This window comes from Castanea sativa, chromosome 6 (assembly GCF_040712315.1).
Source record: "Castanea sativa cultivar Marrone di Chiusa Pesio chromosome 6, ASM4071231v1".
Taxonomy (NCBI): Eukaryota; Viridiplantae; Streptophyta; class Magnoliopsida; order Fagales; family Fagaceae; genus Castanea; species Castanea sativa.
In genome coordinates, this window is record NC_134018.1 from 19,170,257 (window position 1) to 19,194,003 (window position 23,747).

The 23,747-nt window shown below is 35.9% G+C and overlaps 1 protein-coding gene across 1 annotated transcript; it reads left to right on the forward strand.

Moving 5' to 3' along the window:
• Positions 1–13,520: 13,520 nt before the first annotated feature.
• Positions 13,521–23,331, forward strand: LOC142640480 (uncharacterized). Its single transcript, XM_075814600.1, has 7 exons — positions 13,521–15,290; positions 18,502–18,592; positions 18,957–19,114; positions 19,220–19,271; positions 19,370–19,452; positions 19,643–19,736; positions 22,518–23,331. The coding sequence occupies exons 1-7, from the start codon at positions 13,665–13,667 to the stop codon at positions 23,114–23,116; spliced, it is 2,703 nt and encodes a 900-aa protein (XP_075670715.1). The 5' UTR covers positions 13,521–13,664; the 3' UTR covers positions 23,117–23,331.
• Positions 23,332–23,747: the final 416 nt, after the last annotated feature.

Sequence of the window (23,747 nt, forward strand, 5' to 3'; positions counted from 1 at the left end):
GGGCAAGCCGAGGCTGTCAACAAAGTAATAGTGAGCAGACTCAAAAAGAGGTTGGGTGACGCCAAGGGGAGGTGGGTGGAAGAACTGCCACATGTCTTGTGGACGTATAGAACTACACCACGAAGATCCACAGGTGAAACACCCTTCGCCATGACTTATGGAGCCGAGGCAGTAATCCCCTTAGAAACTGGGTTCCCAACCCTGAAGAAAAGCTCCTTTATTCCAGATAGCAATGATGATCTATTAATGAGAAACTTAGACTCAGTTGAGGAACGGCGAGAAAACGCCATGGTTCAACTAGCTTATTATCAACATAAGCTCAAGCAGGGGTATGATTCTCATGTGAAACTTCGACCTCTTGGACCAGGTGACTTAGTATTAAGGAAAGTTTTGGGCACGATGAAGAATCCTGCGTGGGGAAAATTGGGGCCCAACTGGGAAGGACCTTATCGTATTACTTCGGTAGCAGGAATAGGGGCCTACAATCTGGAAGATTTGGACGAAAATGTTGTACAACGTCCCTGGAATGTAAATAATCTACGAAGGTACTATTACTAAATAAAAGGCACTTCGGCCGTTTTTTGTTGTAAACTACATTATATTCGTTATCTTCATTCGTCTAAGTATCAAGCTGAAACTTGGTATGCCTGGATCCTCGGACCACATACCTCGTCTAAATTGATACTCTTTACTAAGTGTTAAACAGAACCTAAGTTACGTCTGGTCCTCGGATCATCTACTTTGGGAAAATTAACATTTTAAATTTATTCGTCTAAGTATCAAGCTGAAACTTGGTATGCCTGGATCCTCGGACCACATACCTCGTCTAAATTGATACTCTTTACTAAGTGTTAAACAGAACCTAAGTTACGTCTGGTCCTCGGATCATCTACTTTGGGAAAATTAACATTTTAAATTTATTCGTCTAAGTATCAAGCTGAAACTTGGTATGCCTGGATCCTCAGACCACATACCTCGTCTAAATTGATACTCTTTACTAAGTGTTAAACAGAACCTAAGTTACGTCTGGTCCTCGGATCATCTACTTTGGGAAAATTAACATTTCGAATTTATTTATCTAAGTACCAAGCTGAAGCTTGGTATGCCTGGATCCTCGGATCATTTACTTGGGAAAAATTAATACTTCTTTTCTTCTTTGTCAAAAACATCAGATATTTGCATAGACCATATGCCTTATCTTTACATAGTTCAAACTAGAGATCCAAAACGAAGAATCAAATACTCAAAATGCATTACTTAATGCAGTTCTCGGCATAATTAAGCCCTCCTGGAGTATCAATTTCAATTCAAGTTGTTGCTAATAACTTTGGTAAAAGACAAAGAGATGATATTTATGGAATGATATGATCAAAACAGAGCAAAAAGTAAGAGTCATCTAAACAAGTAAAACAACATTCGTGCTTATATTAAATTCAAAATAAAGTACTTTTTCAATCACATTTAGAAATTACACTTAGAGATAAAAAAAAAAAAAAAAGAGAAGGAAGGCAGCAGGCATTCATTGTTTCAGCTTGATCTTCAGAGGGCCTTTGGGGTCTTTAGGAGATGGAAGCTGGACCGAGGACTCAACCGCAATTCCTTTGCCTTTGGGATCATCTATCAAGGGTATTGGATTAGCTTGATCACCCAACTCATCCTTCGAAGGTTCCTGAAGGTCACTTGAGGGTTGCACGTCTTCAAGCGCCTTTTCTTGTACTGGATCAGCTTGCTTAGGAGCATCTTCAGGAAGAGTTGAATCCTCAACCAAATCACCCCCCTTATCCTCAGATGATCCATGGACAGCTTCTTGGGCAACTTCAGGAATGGAAGAAGCGCGAATTGCGGGAGGATAGTAGACACTCTCTGCTTTCCAAAGAGTGGAAGAGGCATCAATCCCAGCTTGGGAAAGTGCCTCATTCCACACTTGGAGGCAGTAATGCCTACATACCTCGGGAACCTGAGCCTTGAAGGTTTCGGTGACCTCCTTCACGCCTATATCATAACTGTCTTGTTCGGCTTGGTCCCTTGAGATCTCGGCCTCTTGTTTTGCTTTCTCGGCCTTTTTCTTCTCCTCAATAGCTTCCTCTTTGCCCTTGATGGCTTCCTCTTTGGCCTTCTCAGACTCGTTCAGATCTTTCTTGAGATCCTCTACGAGCCTTCGTGCTGCTAAGAGGTTGTTGTCGGCTTCACGGAGCTTTAGGCGCTGATCCTCGGCTTGATTAGTCGTTGTCTTCAGATCAGCCTCCAAGCCTGCCTTATCACTCTCTGCCTTGGCCAACTTTGCTGTGACCTCCTGCAGTTTCTTCTTGTGAAGGTCCGAGATCTTATGGGCGGTTTCACGCCTGGATTCCTCGGCCCTCAGAGACTTGTAGGAGTTGATGGCAATCTCCTCTGCCCTATGGGCAGATTGAACGGCCTACGAACAAAACATATAAAAATTAGACATATGTATATAAAAAAAAATGAAAAAAAAAGCCAAGGTTTTAGAGGAAGAAAACTTACCATTGCAAGCTCCTTCTTCAAAGTCATGAAGACGGTATGGTCCCTTTTCTTTCTCAGCTCAACCATATCCTCGGGGAGTAACAGCGCCTGCTCCAATGCATCCGCGACGCATGCAGCTGTCCCTTCATCGGAATTTCTAATGGATGCATCCACGGTAATGAACTCGTCGTCCATAGACATGTCAGGGAGCCATGCAGGGGCGCGCACGGCCACCTGTTGGTCAGTTCTTCTTTCCGACCTAGTCTGTATGGTGCGGGCCTGCTTTCCACCCTTTTCCACCTCGGGCTCCTTGGAAACAGAGCCCTTTCCTACCTCCACCACTTCCTTTCCTTTCGGCTGGTCCCTTTTTCTTTTGAGATCAGCTATATTGGTACGTTGGGTTTGGGAGGATGGGGGAGGAGGAGGAAGCCTAGCTTCAGGGCCTTTGTCAGCACCCTTTTCTTGAGTCCGAGGGCGCACCTCTTTGGGTGGTTCTTGGACTCGAGGGGCCTTATCAGTGCCCTCAAGGACATCCTTTAAACTGGGCTTAGTCTTTCGTTGAATGCCCATATTGTCAAAATCTTCAGTAGTAGCCTCTGAGATATGGGTAGAGGTGCCGAGGATGGAAGTTGAATCTTCAGCAGAGTAGGGTTAATTAAAAACCTCAAACTCGTCCTCGGAATCTGATACCTCAACTATTTCTTCTTCTTCTTCCTTTACAGTGGAGTGGGAAGACGCGGCTTCACCAAAAGTTAATTTTGTGGAGAAAGGAACTGTGGGAATCCCAACCGGAACGAATTGTGGTGGTTGGATTGGTTGGGTGACCAAGGTGCCTTGAGGAATAGTAGTCCCCCCCGGTAGCAAGAAACCTTCAACAGCAACACTGATCCGAGGAAGACGAGGATCGTGGGCTTTGATCACGCACTTCGGCGCCTGAAAAGCTTTGGATATTGGGGTGTAGCCGAGGATCAGATGAGCTGCTCGGAGTTGGCCGTCCGCGTGCACAAAAACCTTAGCTTGCAGGATCCTATCCAACCGTCCGAAGTCAACGAGATTGGGATGACGATCCGCGGCGTGTGGATCTGAAGAGTTATCCAAGTAAAAGAGGGTAAGAAAAAGTAAAAAGACAGAGGATAATAGTATGTAAAAGAAATTTCACCTGGAGTCCCTTCCCTTGTCGGACAGGGGAGGCCGTCGTGCCAATTTCCTGATATGATCAGGAAGTCGTTTTTTAGGCCCTTATTTGATTCAGGCAGACATTGAATTAGCCTAACTTCTGGGTATCTAGATTTTAGGTAATACTCATCTTTTTTGCTTAGGTAATGGAGGTTGTAAACCCAGTTCACGTCGTGGTGAGTGAGCCCTACGTTCATCTTCTCATTTAAGGCATCTATGGAACCTAGAATCCTAAAAACATTTGGGGCGCACTGGGTCGGAGCTAATCCTAAAAACATTTGGGGCGCACTGGGTCGGGGCACATTTACGACTTCCCCCGTTTTTCTTTTTGTATAATACTTTTCCTCGTTACAGTACCTAATGGATACATCCGAGGGAATTTTGTACTTAACCTTAAACTGCTCTATTTTTTCGTTTGAATCTACCAGGGACGCAAACCTACCCATTCTTTTTTGAAAAAAAAAAGGGGGGGTGGGAAGAAAACTAACTACGCCGAGGATGAAAGACACAGTGAAAAAGAGAAGACGGGAAGGAAAAGAAACAAAAGAAACAAAAAGATGATAAGGAGGGGAAAAAGTATTGAAGAACTTACTTTTAAAAAAGAAGAAAGCACGTCACCTCGGACAGAGTACTTGATAGAAAGAGAGAGTACGGGGAGATGGAAAGTGTGGCAGGTACGTTATCAGGTTTCTGTAGTGTGAAGAAGTTTGAAGAAAATTAGTATTTATATGTCAAAAGGTGTTTTGAAGCGGGCGAATTCCTGCCTCAACACAGGAATCGCTCTCGACCGTTGGATATGTGTCGTATCAATGAAACGTGGGAGACATAGAAGCGCCAATAATAAATTCGGGGGCGTTTCGCATACCGAAGTATCGGGAACGCGCGATGGGTAATTCAGAAGTTATTTCCGTTAGTAATATTCCAGGATTCTGCAGGGTGAAAGGGTCTTTTAAGTCGAGATCCTATTTTCCTCCCGAGGTGAAAGAAAAATAAAGAATCTCGAGGGGCTATTGTAGGGGTATTGGGCCCAGTAATTTATAATGGACGGCCCAACAAGGCCTTTTGGGCTAGAAACCCAAATCCGAAAACATCAAAATGATCGTAGAGTATTTAAGTGTCCCATACCGTCCGAGGAGTAAATTTGTCCTCGGAATGTTAAGCCGAGGATACACAGTATACGTGGAGGACAGTAGAAAGAGCGGTGGAATGTCTAAAGTAAAGCTGCTACCACCGCCCATATATTAAAGACTCTGTAATTGATACGCTGACAGTATAGATGGAAGGATGGGACCTGAGCATAGAGCTTGGAACTTGGTCCCAAATCCCAGCGGACTCTAGGGAAGAATGGATGGGACAAGTATCCAAAAATGAGGGTTGCAGCCATAAAGTGGAAGATGATGAAGAGAAGAGGAAGAGTATAAATAGGAGGGAAGGCATACGAAGAGAGAGGAGGCATTTTGAGAAAGAAAAAGTATATGATAATCAATATTTGTATCCAAACTTGAGAAATACTATTAGAAACTATCCTCGGAAACAGTCCGATGAGGAATTCTCAATCTTACTTTTTTGCAAACGATTCTTTGTTTTATTCCATTGGGCCCAAAGCCCGTTCTTTTAGTGATTGTCTAAGCCATCCTTGAAATCTAAATTACAAACCCATCCTCTACAAATTCATTGTGAAGAAAGGCCTTTCAAGCCCATTTTCCTCCCAGTCGTGGTTTGGGAATTTGAATTGTGTCCTTACAAACACTATGTTTCATGGATATATATATATATATATATATATATATATATATATATATATATATATATAATCTAATTAATTACTTTGTATTTAAAAATAATAAACACTATATAATCTAAAGTTTCGCATCTTAGTTCTAAAACTGTTGTCGGTATTCAAAAGAACTTTCAAGTTCCAATCAAACCGAAAGAAATGAGGGTGAAACTTCATGAAAGCACCATAAAAATCACCTGGCACTTTGGCTTCATATGCAAAATTTTGCACTAATTTTGTAATACAGAAATGGCCTAAAAGTACAAAACCGACCCAATGTTTGTTTGTCCCAAACACATTCACAAATCACAATCATATATTTTTACCACCTGGTATATATATAATTATATATATATATATATATATATATATATATATATATATATATATATATATATATATATATGATCTCTTTGTCTTAGGTTGTCACCGTCTCCACCGCCCCTCTTTCTTTAATTTCTTTTTTTCTATGCTCCACACACGAGCTCCACATTGATCCTTCTTGGCTGTGTAAGAATGAGTTGTAATGCATTTTTCAAACAGGTCAAAAGTCGTTTTTTAGCTGGAGATTATTATTATATAAGCTACTTCCTTTTGTTTAACAATTAATTAAATAGCCAATTAAAAGTTAAGAAACCTGAACCCTATCATATATGCTTAAAAATAAACCTTGCTCACGAGGCATAAACTATAAAAAGAGGTAGTAACCTTATGATAGGTTTTGGTCCTTGATTAACTTAAGGGAAAATTATACATACCCACTTTAAAGTATAACCTAAGCTATAGTGTCTCGCTTAAAATAAAAATTAAGGGGCATGAGACGGAGAGAAGGCTTAATAAGAAGTGAAGAGTATTTTAGTAGTATTTCTCCCCATTATAGATAAGATAGAATTTAAATCTATGACATTCCATAATAAAATTACTGTTAGGACAAGACATTATTTGGTGCAAGTGATATATGAATTTTTATACCTTATTCCACAATTGAACTAATTTAAACCTACAGTTTTTAACTTTGTATTACATCTTGATGATCTATCCTAAAATTGTTGTTTTGAAGGGCATATTTATATAATTAATTTTCTTTTAATTTGATTGCAATTGAAATGGCAAGAGGCTATACCGAGTGGCATTAGGAGTTAGGAGCTTGATTGTCTAGTTTTTTTTTTTCTTCGATTTTTTAGTATTCACTCAATTATGATCGCTCTTTGTCATACATGCAAAGACAATAATTGATTTTTTGTATAAGTGGAACTTGAACCTAGTTCATTTGTACAAGAGATAGTCAATCATAAGTAATATGTTAAGAATACAAAACCAAACCCAAAAATTTTGAAATTAAAACTTTATTGTTGTCATATAAGAGAGACAATATACTTTTAGGTTCATGTATATTATAATCTTTGGCTAATATGCCTTTTTCAATTTCACTCTTCTTTCTCTACTCTAGTTATTAATTTTTAAAATAGACCATGTATTCTACTCTTTATCCTTTCACAATAAAAATATTATTTATTTATTTATTGTTACTTATTTCATGAAGAAATTGGAACAAAAATAGGCAATTGAAAATTTGAAACTGAGGGAGGTTGCCAAAGCTATAAATAACGAACTAGGGTGTGGAGCCAGAAAAAGAAACGGTGATCTGACCTTACCGAAGCTGTAAATGATAGCATTGAACTAGAAAAGACAAAGAAGACGCACTTATCTATTTTGATCTAACCTTATCGGAGCTGCAAAAATTGCTTGATGATCTTCTTGTCGGAGTTACAAACGACAATGTCAACCCAGAAAAAGACGTTGATTTTGGGATGTATCAATTTAGCTAGGATTTTGATAAATCAGTCCAGCCTAGGTCTTAGGCTTATTACATTAAGTTTCCTCTATTCAGTCCTAATTACCAACAACTATGACCTTACACTGCAGCCAAATCTTTTGGTTCTTTTTACCTTTTTTTTTTTTTTTTATCTTTTGTTGCCACCAATTTAAGTTACATCTCAAAAAATAAATAAAGGTTTACATCTCCTCACCAAAAAGTTAGATAAAAATATTAATGTATTATATGGTCTTACTTTGTAATTACCATTTAGCCTAGTTTCTCCATCAAATATAAAATTTGTTATTATTGTGAAAGATTTCGAAAAATTTAGTTACAATATATTCAATTTTTAATTAAATTCAACCCTGTGATCTTCAAACACAAGAAAGTGCATTGGTTAATACTCTCCAATCGAATTTAACAACATCTTTGACTCTTTGTATTGAACAATGCAATAAAAATAATATTATCTTTTTAAGAATAGCTAAATTCACTAATGTGGTTTATTGGTTGATAAACAACATAATTGAATTTAATAAAAGAATTTGGTGCTAGATATTGAAGTGGATTTTCTTAGCAGGAGTAAAGAGAAAAATGAAGAAGTGAATTTTCTGTGATTGTAATGAAGATTCTAATGAAGTTGGTGTTGGCGTGGTGATTCAAAACTCTAAGAGTGAAGTTATGGTTGATCTCTCTGAAAAAATACCGTTATCTTCTTCAGTAGTTACATCAGAGGTTCTTACTGCTTAGAAAGTTGCACAGTTCGTCCATGAGATTGGCCTTCATCAATCCACCTTTGAGGGAGACTTAGAGCTTGTCATTAATTCTTTTCAATAAAAGATTTTACCTTGTTTTTCATAAGTCATCTTATTAAACAAATTATGTCAATTGTCAATTATCTTCAGAACCATTTCTTTTATCATATTTCTAGGTAAAACAATGTTTTAGCACATGTTTTAATTTTAAAAGAGCAAAACTTTCATTCCCTTTATGTAATGCGTTTCTTTGTATCCGATTTATTAGCATGCGAATAAACTTGCTCTGGATTGTTTCTCAAAAAAAGATGAGAGATACTTTATCCATAATATTATTTACAATATCTTTACAACAAATCACAGATGGTTAGTTGTTATTGGTTCAAATTTGAACCTAATACGAAAATTATTTTTTTGCCCCAACAATAACAACCTACTACTTAGGATTTATTGTAAAAATGTTGTGAACATATCATTTCTTAAAAAAGATTTATTTGATTGTGCGATTGGAATAAATAAAATAAAAAAGTCTAGTGCCACAACAAAAGGCACAACTTACACCACAACTTGCTTATGTGGCGAGTTATGATTAACACGAAGATTACTTTTTTGCCCCAATAATAACACTACTTAAAATTTGTTGTAAAAATATTGTGGACATATCATTTTTCAAAAAAGATTGATGTGATTGTGTGATTGGAATAAATAAAATAAAAAAGTTTAGTACTACAATAAAATACACAACTTACACCACAACTTATTTATATAACGAGTTGTGATTAATGAAAATATATTTTTACGTAGACCAAGCAACCACAACTCGGCATACGTATATGAGTTGTGGCACAAATTGTGCCCTTTATTTCGGCAGTATAACTGCTGAAATAAAATTGGCGGAATCTTGGCCTTTCAAATTTCTTGGGATTTGGAGTGCATGATTCATACATAAGAGATAAGACCCACCTACTTAGCCTAGTAGAAGTACAAGAGCAAGCGACACAGAGAGAGATATATAGAGAGGTTGGCAGACAGTAATGAATGGTCTCAAAATCAGTTAAAGTAGGCTTCGGGGTGTCACCTTCAATTACAGTAATGGGTTAGAGAAGCATGTGAAGGGTAAGGAGAACTGTAAGTAGCCGGCCAGAATTATAGGCTGTACTGCCATGCCATTAGTATAGCCCAAAAAAATGTTACCTCTTTCAATTCAAGCCCAATACTACAGGATAACTGTAAAATTTCCTATTACATTCACTGTTGGTAATAATGGTTGCCCTTCCATACTTCACCTTTTTGCAAAGTATTTCCATTGCCTCAACTTTTATACCACAATTTTTGTAACAATTTTGATGCGGTTGTTTGTGAGTGATTATTTATCACTTTCATATAAACTTATTAATTCTTTTTCTCAACACTCATAATTAATCACATTAGAGTTATGATCTTATTATACAAAAATTGTGTTCTTAAACTTTCTCTTTTTTGTTTTTTATAGTCTACAAGATCATGGTACCGTGTACTCAGGGTCCGTTGGATTGAACTTATTGCTGAAAATTGAAAACTGAAAATTGAAAACACTGTAGCAAAATAATTTTAAAATGTGTGAATAGTACCGCGAGACCCATTTTTAATGAAAAAGTTGCTGAAAAGTGAAATTTGTGGGTTCATGAACAGTGTACGGATGCACTGTTCATGAGGAATTAGTCAACAATTACGTCTTGAAAAAAAAAAAAAACTGAAAACGCGGGGCTTCAAAACGCAATGTGAAAACGTTGAATCCAAACGGGCAATCAATCTCTTGTGATTGAATGCTACCTCTCTTCATCCAATAAAGAGGTTTTAGGTTTAATTTTTAAGACATAAAGGATATAGAAGAAGAATGGCCATCTTTTTATTATGTGATTATGATCTATATAATTCCTATTTGGTTTTTTTTTCTTACAAGAAAAAAAGAAAAAATATTTATCATCAAAACTTTTAGCTCAAGTAATACCTCTAGCCCTCTTCTTAGAGTAGGGTCTTGGTTCGAATTCATTGGGGCATATGTGCACCGACTTTCTATAGCAAAAAGAAAATTACAAATATGACCTTCAGACTTTAATGTGAGTATCATTTTGTGTTAATCAAATCTATGGTTTTTATGGAAAATTCTAACAAAATATTTGAATTCTCACACACCTAATATCTAGGGTTTAATTGTTAAAATTAGACGTTTAAGAACAAAATTGACAATTGTGTCAAAGTCTAATAGTGATTTATACAAAAACCCCTTAAAATTGACAAACCACAATTTTTGGTCTCTAAATTATATGTTGAAGTTTAGTTTCATCTAAGAATATTTGATCATGTTAATCTATTTCTCAAAGTTCTAATAACAGTTTGATGTTATAGTTGCCCTACCTTAACTCTAAAAATTGAGTGGTTCTTGCAAAATCAGTTTTTAAATAGAGTGATTCATCATCATGTAGTTTATCTTTTATCCTTAATAATATGAGATCAAAAATTTAAGAGAAAGTTCTTTTTTTTTAGATAGAGTTTCAACTTATGGCGTTCACTCCTGATGATAATTTATCATTAGATCAAGATACTAATCGGTTTTTTATATAGGCAAAGATTGAACTCCATCTCTTATTTAATAATCAAATATTTTACCAGTTGAGCTAACTGGAACCCACTTAAAAAGAAGTTAAATGTATAATTTGACAAAATTTATGAACACGATCATATCTCACAACATCTTCACAACAACTTTGTTTTGAATTTTGGTGATCTAATTGTAATTTTTTATTTTTTATAATTCGATAATTAAGAGTGAATAATTTGAATTATAGGTGTCTCAATTAAGAAATACAAGAGGTGCTAACATGAACTAGTTAAGTTACAAGACATTTGACAAATTGAATTATGTTTAGAACATTAAAGATTATAGTGTGGCAACTTGCAATCAATTGGTTATGGAGGATATCAAACACTAATACATAGTTTATTGATCAAAATAGTAGCATGGTCAAAAAGTAAACTACACATATAGGATAATTCTTGAACCACATTTAGATTTTTGCTTCTATTAGGGTTTTTTCCGATTCAACTTTTCTTTAAACTCCATTATTAAACCTCATTTTGGGCCTATTAAGATCTACTTCTTTATTCTTCTAAATAAATAATTTTAAAAAAATTATACTTTTGTATTATCTCCAAAAAAAAAAAAAAAAAAAAAAGATCTACTACTTTATGGTGCTTTCCTGTCCTAACTGACAGGTAATATGTTGATATCTGTGGCATTAAAAGAGGCAAATTATTTTGGAAGGCCCCCTTGATGGAGCTAGTTTGAATTTGAGCATGGTACAAGTACAACTAGAATGTAGAGAGGAAACCGTTACCAAACATCAATACCATCAATAATACTCCAAATCTACCCCATTCTGATTATTGAAACTATGTTTCCTTTCCTTCCCTCAATTTAAAACTGGGGATGTAAAAGATATACCCTCCAAGTAGTCTTATTTCTCAAACTCTTGCAATATGTCATATCAGATTAAAAACCTGGTATTGTTACTATTTAGTAAGGTTGTTAATTTTTTTTTTGTGGAAAATAAAATATTATGTAATGATATCATGTAATAAATGAAAGAAAATATTTATTTTCAAATTCATGAGTAATCTTTGAAAAACTGAATAAGAGGGATTTGAATCCAAATTCAATATCCCTCTATTAATGAATGGGTTGTGTTTATCTAGAAGAAAATAATAGCCACTTTTAGTTATTATCTTGGTAAATATTTGGTAATGATAGAAAGCAATATATGATATGATGATAAAAAGGTTTATCTGCAGATCTAAAATTAATCTTACAAAAATAAATCTGAGATCGTTACTGATAAAAAAAAGCACAAAGTTAATCTACAAACTTGATTATAGCTAATGACTATAATTCATATTTAAAAAAATTAATATGATTATATATTTTAAAAATCTAACCGTTTGTGTCAAAACCCTTCTCCTATCCCTTGCGTGTGTGTTTGTTTCTTAAAAAAAAAATTTAGTACTAAAGTATACAAAATTACAACTAACATTAAAGATTTAAGGACATATATTACTCGAACTTAATAACAAAAAAATAATAGTTAAACACTTATAAAGTTTAAACCTTAAACTGATTCATGTTTTTGCATGGGCATAACTTTACCTTTCCGTTATAGATTATGATCTTATAATTGATCTTGCCTTCTCTCTCTCCCTCTCTAGTTAAAACTAAAAAAAAAAAGTAAGTTTTTGTGCTGATTTGGTAGACAAATCTTGTTCTTACTGTTGTACTATGATATGAACTCTTCATTTAGCATATCCTTCCTTATTTTTCTATATTTATATTTATTTACTTTTTTTCTATTTATTGGTATTTGGTAGATCATTCTAACGTGATCGCTATTTCTAATTATTTTTGAGCTATACTAGGTTAACTATTTAATGTTTGGTTTGCCTTGAATTGCAAAAGGTTCAAATTTTTAGAGCAATTTTTTTAATTGCCGAAGTCAAAATATCAAATATTGCTACGGGGATGAATTTGATCTTTAACACAGAGAGAGAGTGAGAGTTGACTATCTTGATGCTTCACATCTCATGCTCTTTCCCTCACATGCTTATTTGATCTAAATTGATGTAATCTTAATTCTTAAGTGCTCATCAATACAATATACTTCAATGATAAATCTCCACCAAAAAAATAAAATGAAATAAAGGAAATTCTCTCCAAATCACAATTACAATAATTTCTTTTAAAAAAAGTTTCATAAATGTCAAAAATTTAATTGCTTTTAATCTTAGATCCATTGTTTCTGACAATTAAAACTAGCGGCAATTTCACTTTATAAACTAGATCAAAAAGAAAGGGAAAGAAAGGAGACATTACCCATTAGTATGTTTCTTTTTTGGGGTAAACTAGAGATTATAGCAACCACATATATAGGATCCCAATGAGGTAATGAGTAGGTTGAGAAAAATACCAAACAAAACCCACCAAAAAAAAAACGAAAAAATAAAAAAGAAAAATAAAAGAAAAGCAAGTGTTGGTAAAAGATTGGGAAAGCCAAAAGGTTTGTCGTATAAAATCACAGCAATAAATTCGAAAGAGTTAGTTAACCAATTAATCAAAATTAAAAAATCTTCCAACTCCAAAACCCAATCCTACTTACTTTCCCCCCCCCCCCCCCAACTCAACCCCACCTCTTGTAATTTATTTTCCATTTCCTTCCCTATTTTCCCATTGGGAAAACAAAACAATAGGAAAAGAAAAACAGAAAACAAAACTCTCTCTCTCTCCGTGGGCGTGGGCGTGGGTGTGGGTGTATCTGTATGCACTATACACACACAAAAACATTGCTCAAACCCCAACTCCCCACAGCATAGGACTTGGATCCTCCAACCATTGTGTGTGTGTGTGTCTCTCTCTCTCTCTCTCTTTCTCATTGGATCTGAGTTCCAACATCCCAAAACCCACAATTTTCACAGATCGAACGAACGAAGTCCCACCCACCAACAAAAACGGCGGCGTTTCACAACCAAACATAGACTTCTTCACCCATTATATCTCGATCCATCCCGGGCATTTCTCCATTGAAATGGGAAATGCCCACCACTCCTAACATTCCACCACTACTAAACCATGAGCAAAACAAGTCGCCACAATAACAATACCAACAGCAATAACAACAACACCAACAACACCAACACCAACAATAACAATACCAATAACAACGACGACGACGGCGACGAGAGCGAGTGTTTCTACGAGTCTCTCAGTCGAATCGCCTCCTCCTCTTGCTCTTGCTCCAATTCCAATTCCAATTCCGATAACGAAAATGACGCCGTTTCCGTTTCTTCTCCTAATTATGGGTCGGACCTCCACCGAAAGTCGTTCCGGGCGCCCAAATTCCCAATGGGCCTCTCCTCCAACTACGATATCTGGATCTCCGAACCCTCCTCTGTCTCGGAACGCCGCTCTCGCCTCCTCCGCCAAATGGGCCTCATCAACGACCCGTCCTTGTCTCGGACCTCCCGATCCATTTCCTCCGATCATTTAGCCTCTCAACCCGACCCGACCACCTCCGCCACAATCGTCCGATCCAAATCAGACGGTACCGATCGTGCGTACGATTTATCTTCTCCTCCTCCAATTCTTTCAATTCATTCCTCCTCCTCCTCCTCCTCTTCTTCTTCCTCCTCTTCTTTTGTACATAATAGTAACGGTAATAACGGTATTAGCAGTGGCGGTGGTGGCGGTGGATCGAAATCGAAGTCGTCTTCGCCGAATAAGCCTCCGGCGATTCGGAAGAAGTCGTCGGCGTCGGAGGAGATTGACGACGAGGGTTTGGATTGCGAGAAAGAGAGAGAGAATGTGTGCTTGATAAAGAATCTTGACAATGGGAAGGAGTTTGTGGTGAACGAGATTAGGGAAGACGGGATGTGTAATAACGTCAAGGAAGTTGGGACCGGAAGGCAATTGACCATGGAGGAGTTTCAGATGAGTCTAGGGCATTCTCCGATCGTTCAGGAATTGATGCGGCGGCAGAATGTGGAGGACGGGAATAATAAGGATGGTTTGGATTCCAATTCCAATATGGGGGCGGCTGCGGCGAAGATGAAGAAGAAAGGGGGTTGGTTTAAGAGTATAAAGAATGTGGCGAGTTCGGTAACGGGGTACAAGGAGAGACGGAGTAGTGACGAGAGGGATACGTCGTCGGAGAAGGGGGGTGGCGGCGGCGGTGGTGGTGGTGGGAGGAGGTCTAGTTCGGCCACGGATGATAGTCAGGATGTTTCTTATCATGGGCCGGAGAGAGTGAGAGTTAGGCAATATGGGAAGTCTTGTAAAGAGTTATCAGGGTTGTATAAGAGCCAGGAGATTCAAGCTCACAATGGGTCCATTTGGAGTATTAAGTTTAGTTTGGATGGCAAGTATCTTGCTAGTGCTGGTGAGGATTGTGATATCCATGTTTGGCAGGTTGTGGAGTCGGAGAGGAAAGGGGATCTGTTGTCAATGGAGAGACAGGATGATGGGAATTTTAACTACTTTTTTGTTCCCAATGGGTCGCCCGAACCAAATTCGTTGTCTCCTATTATGGACAGTCATTTGGAGAAGAAGAAAAAGGGGAGGACATCTGTTAGCAGGAAATCATTGAGCTTGGATCATATCTGGGTGCCCGACACTGTGTTTGCACTTTCGGATAAACCCATTTGTTCGTTTCAAGGACATAGTGATGACGTGCTCGATCTTTCATGGTCCAAGTCTCAGGTTAGTTGCTATCTTCATGCTTTCTTAGTTATGGTTTTGTTTACGTAAATAAGTCAAAGTCTCATATCATGGAATTGTGGTGCCCGAGCTAGACTGATTACCCGATGAGAAAATTACATAATTAATCAGTATTGTAATTCAAATGTAGTAGTCATGTTTATGATATCAACTCTTGGAAAGTGGTGCTATTATTGTAGAATTGTACTTTAGTAACAGGTAAAGAGTAGTAGATATAGCATTTAGTAATTTATTAACCAGTTGGCTCTGTAGGAATTTTTTTGATAGTTATAACATGAGAACATTGACATGCCAGCCTTCTTTGTCAAGGCAAATGGATAAAGCATCTTCAGGATTCTGACTTTTTAGGCAGCAGTTACTGAAAAAGGACTTTATCCTTTCATAAGATAGTTTGTAAGGGTCTGTATTTAATTGTTGGATTTATGGATATCTTCTTTTATGTTTTTCTTATCAAAATTAATTTTGTGAGAACTCCGCTTCTACTGTTACATTGTCTCATTCAGAGTGCTAAAGTATTAAGCTCTAACTCAGATACCCATTCTCCTCTCCTGTAAGAACCAGATGTAGGGCGAAGTTTTGCGTTATAGGCCGGCTAGGTACACATGTAACTTACAAATAATATAGTAAAAAAAGGAATACTTTATCCAGGGTTTATGCATGGTTAAGACTATTTTTCTAAAAGTAGAAATGTTCAGTTATGATGGTGTCTGCATATATTTTAGACAAAACCTGTTTAGGGCCCAAGCATACCTCATAGTTGATGGGTTTACTAGCTGCAGATGCACTAAATTAGCAGTCTTCTGAAATTTAGCATTGGTATCCCTTGGAGGACCCTTCTCCATATTGTTGCTAAATTTTTTCCCATGGGATTCTTTTGAAAGTGTCATTGGGAAAACTCTCTCTCATGTGGTCAATACGCCCAACAGTTTATATTTATAAACAGCAAACAAATTGGTTCTGAAGCAGATATCAGCTGTGTTATCAGCACTGTGAAGCCAAAGCTGATTTGATAGTTCATTTGTATGATGTATATCTTTAATATATATTGTTTTAGAGAACCCTTTATTTACCCACAGTGGCATGTTTTCGTGAATTATTGATGCTTAGTGTTCAGTATTAAGTTGTAGGAGAGGAGTGTACTAAATTGTGGACGACTGTAGGGAAGATATATATATATATATATATATATATATATACACACACGCACTACTGCTGCACTTGGCAAGAAATTTATAGCACAACTTATGATATGTAATCATTGTCAAAGGGAAAAGGTGGAAAAAAACAACGAACTCCATTGCACTAAATTAGTACTTCATTGAAGAAGTTCTTTGCATATTGTGCATTTTAATATTTGGTTTTTGATTTGTAAAGCACTGAATTACTTATAAAATAAAAAAAATGGTAATTATAAAATGCCCTTGACACTCTTACAGAACAAGACTTTTATTGTTATAGTAGCATGGAAAGTTGGGATTTCATCATTTTCCTTTGACCAGGGGTCATGATAGGTGTTAGGTTCAGATTTTATCATTAGAAACAAAAGAAGAAAGGTGATGTCATGTCAATCACACCTGTGTAAATAAGCTCTATAAGAATTAGCAATTGATGGCAGCGTATAACTTTGAAATTTAGTTATGATCATGTTTATTTTAGTAGCTGCTGGAGGTAAGCAATGTGGACAGAAAAGAAGTGAGCAGTAGTCAGCTCTTTAAGAGTTCTCCAGTTTTCCTGTTAACTTTACCTACTCAGATGATCAGCTTATAATTTGGCTGCATTTTGGAAATGGAGCCCAATGGGAATTGGTTGTATTATGGCTAAAGTATGATTTTAACCATGATTTGTGATGGTGTATTTATGTTTTTTTGTTAAAAATTCTTCTGTAGGGTTGAAGCATACAAAGGTTAATGGTTGTGTTGTGAATATCCTCTTTTAATCATTGAGACAATTCTACTATAAGGTGTTAAAAATTGAGGTCAAGGGGGATAAAATTTTTCCCCGGAGGAGCATATGGAAAGTAAGAGCTCCAACTAGAGTTATTTTTTCACATGGATAGTTGTTTGGGGAAAGTTTTGACAACAGATAACTTGAGAAAAAGAGGGATAATAGTTGTGGATTGGTGCTATATGTGAATTCAATGGGGAGTCTGTGCATCATCTTCTATTACATAATATTGCTTGGGAGTTATAGGCTTTAGTTCTCTGTTCTTTTGGGGTTAGTTGGGTAATGCCAAAAGCATTTATGGCTTTATTCCCTTCTTGGAAAGGGAATGTTGACGAATGAGTCACACTATACTATTTCAGTTTGCTCCTTTTCATATTTTGGAATTCCTAGATGATATGTCCTTTAGATGCTAATTTCTTTGGTTTTTTTTTTTTTTTTTCATTGTATATCTTCTCTATTGTTCTTTTGGCTCTTTCTTTGTACACTCCATATGTACTAGGATTGCATCCCCTTTGTGATTTTTAAATGAATTTCAGTTACTTATTTCCGTACCCACCTCAAAAAAAAAAAAAAAAAAAAAAATTGTTGAGACTATTTTGTGGAGATAATGTCTTATCTGACACAGTACTTTTTGTCTCTTTTCTGCCCTTCAATGTGGTTTTCTTTATGCATGATTGCTTAGATCTTTTAGTTCATTTTCAATTATTTAACACTTTAATTGTAAAAGTAATTACAAGTTTTAATCTGTCCTCTTTGTTTCTATTATAGTTACTATTTAACTTAAGCGTGGGACTGATCACTAATGGTTAGTTCACCAGAGGTATGAATTTGGGAATGACTGTTTGGTGCAAGTAGACTTCCATTTGTTGTATTTTTTTTTTTTGTTTTCCAATGATCATCATCTTGAGGCGACTGGTAGCTATACCCTGACCCAGGTAGTGACCTGTTAACGTGTTATGCCCAGGCAGCTAGCCTGAAGTGCCCAGTTACTCAGATTCTAGCAACTTAGTGTGACTGAACTTTGAATCTTTGACATGGAAAGGTAATAGATACTAGCATTCATGCAACCTTTAGCAGATGGCATTTGGCATTTACAGAATTCCCAAGGGAGGTTTCTTGAATTATTATTATATATTTGACACTGTAAAATTGAATGTGTGCCTCTAAGTTAAGCAATTGAATCTCTTGTGAATTTTGCGCCAAAGATATGACTTTTCAGAATATCTTATCAAGATTTTATTTTTTCCAGCACTTGCTCTCATCTTCAATGGACAAAACAGTGCGGCTGTGGCACTTGCCTAGCAAGTCTTGTTTGAAAGTTTTTTCACACAGTGATTTTGGTAAGTCAATGTGGCCCACGCCAGTATATATATATATATTTTTTTGCTTTAATTTCTTGTTCAGCCTCTCTTTAGTAGCTGTTGAATTATAGGCCATTGATATGGATAATCCTTTACGAAGTAAAGCGCTCACTAATAATAATATTTTACTGAAGCAGGAAATTAGGACACTATCTGGTTTACTTTTGGGTTCATAAAGAAAATCTGCTTCACTTTTAAACAAATTAAAATGTAGATTAGTTGAAAGTTGACTTTCTGATTGCTTGATGGGTTTCCCGTTTCTTCCTGTTTCCTTTTTGTCTCTTAAGTGAACTAGTTGCATACTACTAATTTCATTTCATTTCTTGGATCTGCCTTGACACAGTAACTTGCATCCAGTTTAATCCTGTTGATGATAGATACTTCATCAGTGGATCGCTAGATGCTAAGGTTCGGATATGGAGCATTCCTGATCGTCAAGTAGTTGATTGGAATGATGTGCATGAGATGGTCACAGCAGCTTGCTATACACCAGATGGTCAGGTTGGTTGTTGTTAATATGCCTAGTTTTTTATATCAAAGACAAAAGTTCAAGTTATGTAAAATAAAATTCTTCAATTGGCTCAAGAAATTTGTTGTTTTCTGAAGGGTGCATTGGTTGGTTCACACAAGGGGAGTTGCCGTTTATACAATACATCTGGTACTAGTTTAGAAAGCTCTCTGTGTGTGCATGGTTGTTTTAGTCAAGTTTTTTGTGCACTAACTGTTAATAACTTCTTTATCTGTTCATACTTTCAGAGAATAAGTTGCAACCAAAAGACCAAATAAATCTGCAGAGCAAGAAGAAGAAATCTCATCACAAGAAAATCTCTGGTTTCCAGGTAATCTGGTGGCTCTACCATCTTATACTTTTTATGAGATTATTATAAATTCAACTATGATTAGCTTGCCGATTTCTCTCTATTACTCCCTCGTTCAGCTGATTTACACTTGTAAAGATGGCTTGTATGTTTACTTTGAGAGACAAGTTTGGTTGATACTTTTAAGTTTCTGATCAGTTTATCTAAACAGTTTGCTCCAGGAAGTTCATCAGAAGTTCTCATCACATCTGCAGATTCACGAATTCGGGTTGTTGACGGTATTGATTTGGTTCACAAGTTTAAAGGTATAAATAAAATACATCAAATTGTGTCTTCATATGTTGTAGTTACTGTTCTTTTTATTTTTTATTATTAACATGGAAATGCTTGATGCATGAACTTTTTTGTCTTAAACTTGATTGGCATGATTAATATGATTGTACCTCCAAAAGCCGATGCCTTTTGTCATTTCCTGAAGTTCTCAATAGTACTTTCATTATGCAAAGTGTTAAAAATTGCTGTGAACTTTTGGCCCTGGTACTCTGTGGCTAACTCTTAGATTTAGGCTGTTATAGTTCTGACTTGCAACTATTAAAATATTGTAAATATTTGATCTTTAGGAAGGACAATGGTTAAGTCACTAATTTGGAGAGCAAGAACTTATTGTTAAACTTTTCTGGTGAAACGCCACTGTGGATCACAATTTTTTTTTTTTTATAAACAATTTTGTTAGCCTTTTAGTTAAAATATGCTAAACCTTTGACCTTTGGAAATATGGTGTGGCACGGATGTGCTTGACTTGGTGCTCTTTAGAAGCATGTGTAGAACTTACCTATAAAAGAAACTACATAATAAATTAGTTGAACTTTTTAATAAAATTACTTATCAAAAAAGAAACTACATAATAAATTAGTTTTTTTTTTTTTTTTTTCTTGTAAGTAAACTAAATAATAAATTAGTTGAACTTTTAATAAAATTACTTAACAAAAAACTAAATTAACAAATTAGTTGGAAAAAAACTTGCTGTCAAAAGGTGTGAATCTTTGAGTTGACCTGTTTGTAGTACTTCTTAGTTCTTAAGCTCAATGTCAATTTAAACATTAGATCAATCTTTCATTTATGTTATGCCATTATGGTTGACAGAGATGAGGTCCAGTACAATCTCTAATTCCAATTGCAACATTTGAGGCAGATATAGTTGTGACTTTATCCTTTTGATTTAACATAATGTGTGTGTTAAATTTTTGTAAATGTCTTTTCTTGTGCTTCTGGACAGTTTTTTTTTTTTTTTTTTTTTTCATCTTTTTTAATTTTGTGGTTAATGATTTTGTGTTTCCCACTTTTGTTTGACATGAATAATTTATTTTGCATCCTGAACTTGAACACTGCCTCATTACAAACTTGTGATGCCACTGTTTTTCTTTAGTAAAATTCTCTCTTAATTGAGCAAGTTAATCTGTTAAGACAGATTTTTCAAGAGCAAGGGTTGAAAACATTTTATTAAAGGTCTGCTTTTAGCTAAATTGGTGCATTTGCTATTGAAGATAGAGATAGATTCTTTTTGGTAGAGCTAATGGAGGTGGCTAAGGAAAGAGAGAAATTTAAAGGAAGACATGTTTATGTATTTCCTTGGGCTCTCTCACCATTTATTGTTTCTATTTTACTGGAAGCCCTAATGCAGGTTATGCACCATATCGTTAAAAATAAGAAACACACCCACCCAAAAAAAAAAGGTGTCTAAGAGCCAAATGAGTCAATTGTCCAATAAGGAGTTTTGGTAGCCCAATAAAGAAATTCTAATTAGTTTTACTTGAAATCAAGGTGATGTCATGTACTGTTTTCATTTTTTTAAAATTTTTTTCCTAATAATTAACTACATTAGGAGGAACTTTTTTTTATACTAATATTAAGTTCATGACTTTTTACTTACCAAAAAAAAAGTTCATGAATTTTTACCTATAAAGTTTGAAATCAATTGGTAAACTCTAAAGATGACCTGAGTAAGATTGTAGGGCTGGCTAAGTGGGAAACAACAAAGATGATATAGATTAAAGATAAATTTAAACTTTTTACTAGGTTCTTCAGCATCAAACGAGTTTGCAATGATTTTTTTTTTTAATAAATTTGATAATTCAACAGTTACAATGGGGCTGGGGGGATTTAAACTCTAGATGTTTCCGTTGGAAACACGAAGAGGCATTAGTTGAGCTACAAGGTTCTTGGCCTGCAATGATATTAAGAATGTATGGCAGACATCTCATTTTGAAGTGATCTATAAATGGAATGTGACAGTACTTAGGTAGATATTGATACTGTGATGGATTCTTCTGATTAGATTATGCAAATTTATTTGATTGTATGGTGGGTTTTCACGTTTGTTCTTATTTGAGCTCATCTTCTGGTGTATCTTGGCACCATCAAAAGTAGCACTACTTATCCTAGAACCAATGAGTTTAAAACGCAGGTGCAAGCAATCGCATATTTTATTATTCAGTTGTACTAACATCAGTGTGTAAGACATACATCCAAATGAAGTTTACATCTTCAGTTAAGAAATAGTTGGAATTTGAGTGCTTCAAGCTTATTCTCTGTTTTGTGTGGTGAACATATTTCCATTATATAAGTTTCACATCCTTTTGTGGGCTTTTTTTAATTTGAGGAGTGTGTGTGTAGCCCTTTCCCTTCCCTTAAATTCCCTTTCCCCTGGTGTAGGAGGGATACCAAGTCTCTTGTTCAATCACAAGGTACTTTGGAAACTTTACTAGTTGAGTCAGCTGATATCCACAATTTAAATACACATTCTAATTGTGTGTAAATTAGAATTCTTAATTCTGTGAACCAATGCTGAAGTTTTGCGTGAAAATGTTTGTTCAACAACAAAATATTCGAGCAGTGTTAGGTGCTCCAATTAGAAAGTAATTTGTTAGGGCATCTCTGTTTCTGCTGGATACTTGAAGAAGACGTTTTCTTGTATATTTACATACACATTTTGAGACTTATGAATGGTGTATTGTACTATATTGGCATATGAATTTCCAGCCTTGAACAATTTTGACAGCTGGAAGTTGGTGTTGATTCTGTGACAGGGTTTCGCAACACAAATAGCCAAATATCGGCCTCCCTAACAGCAAATGGAAAATTTGTTGTCTCTGCCAGTGAGGATTCTTATGTGTATGTGTGGAAACAAGAAGCTGATTCCCGACCTAGTAGAAGCAAAGGTGTCACTGTAACGCGCTCATATGAACTTTTTCACTGTCAAGATGTATCTGTGGCCATCCCTTGGCCTGGCATGGCCGATACTTGGGGGCTACAAGATGATTGCTGTGTAGATCAAAATGGGCTTGACAACAATCTTGATAATATTGATGAGGTCTCCACAGCCAACCATCCTCCTACGCCTGTTGAGGACATTAATGATGATGGTTCACGATCTGCATCCGGCTGCACAAATAGTCCACTTCATGGAACCATTTCTAGTGCAACCAATAGTTACTTTTTTGATAGAATTACAGCAACATGGCCAGAGGAAAAACTTGTTCTACCTACCAGGAATCGTAGCAGCCCTCGTGTGAGTGTGGATGGTTTAACCCAAAATGGGCCAGCCTGGGGTATGGTGATTGTAACTGCTGGCCGTAAAGGGCAAATTAGAACTTTTCAAAATTTTGGGTTGCCGGTTCGAATATAAGGGACAAAACCTCAGCCACGAGGTTGGGGGAAACAAGTCGATTTTACTACAGAAGGCAGTATGGTCCATTTCCCCCATTATATGACTACATTTGTACAGAGAATTGGTGAGATTTGTAATATTAGCGGAGTTCCATTTCTTCTTGTGCTTTGCTAGTCGGCTTTGGCGTGGAGATGAAGAGCCAGTCCGACTTAGCATTCCAAAAAAAAAACAAAGAATAGATTTCTTAAAAGAGAAAAAAAAAAAAAAAAAAATACACCTTGGATCTAGATACCGATGAATTCTGTAATCGGGAATTGTAGAGCATGGGAAAAGCTTATTGAATTAAAAAAAATTAAAATTCTTTTACGATTCATTGTCACTGGTCTTGTTACATCAAATTCATGGACTTGGGGTTAGAGGAGGAATTGCAGTCTCTGTTTAAGTTTGCTTATATTGAGCCGTTTTTAGAGGTTTATTAAAAATTTGAGCTGCTAAGCTTTGTTTGTACAAACATTATATAGAAAAAAAAAAATGTTAAGAAAGAGAAATCCCATTGTCCAAACTTGGAATATGGCGCAGAAGCATATTAGAAATCACCAGCTAAATATATCAGGGGAAAAAACATTTAAATAATATAATAAATATATAT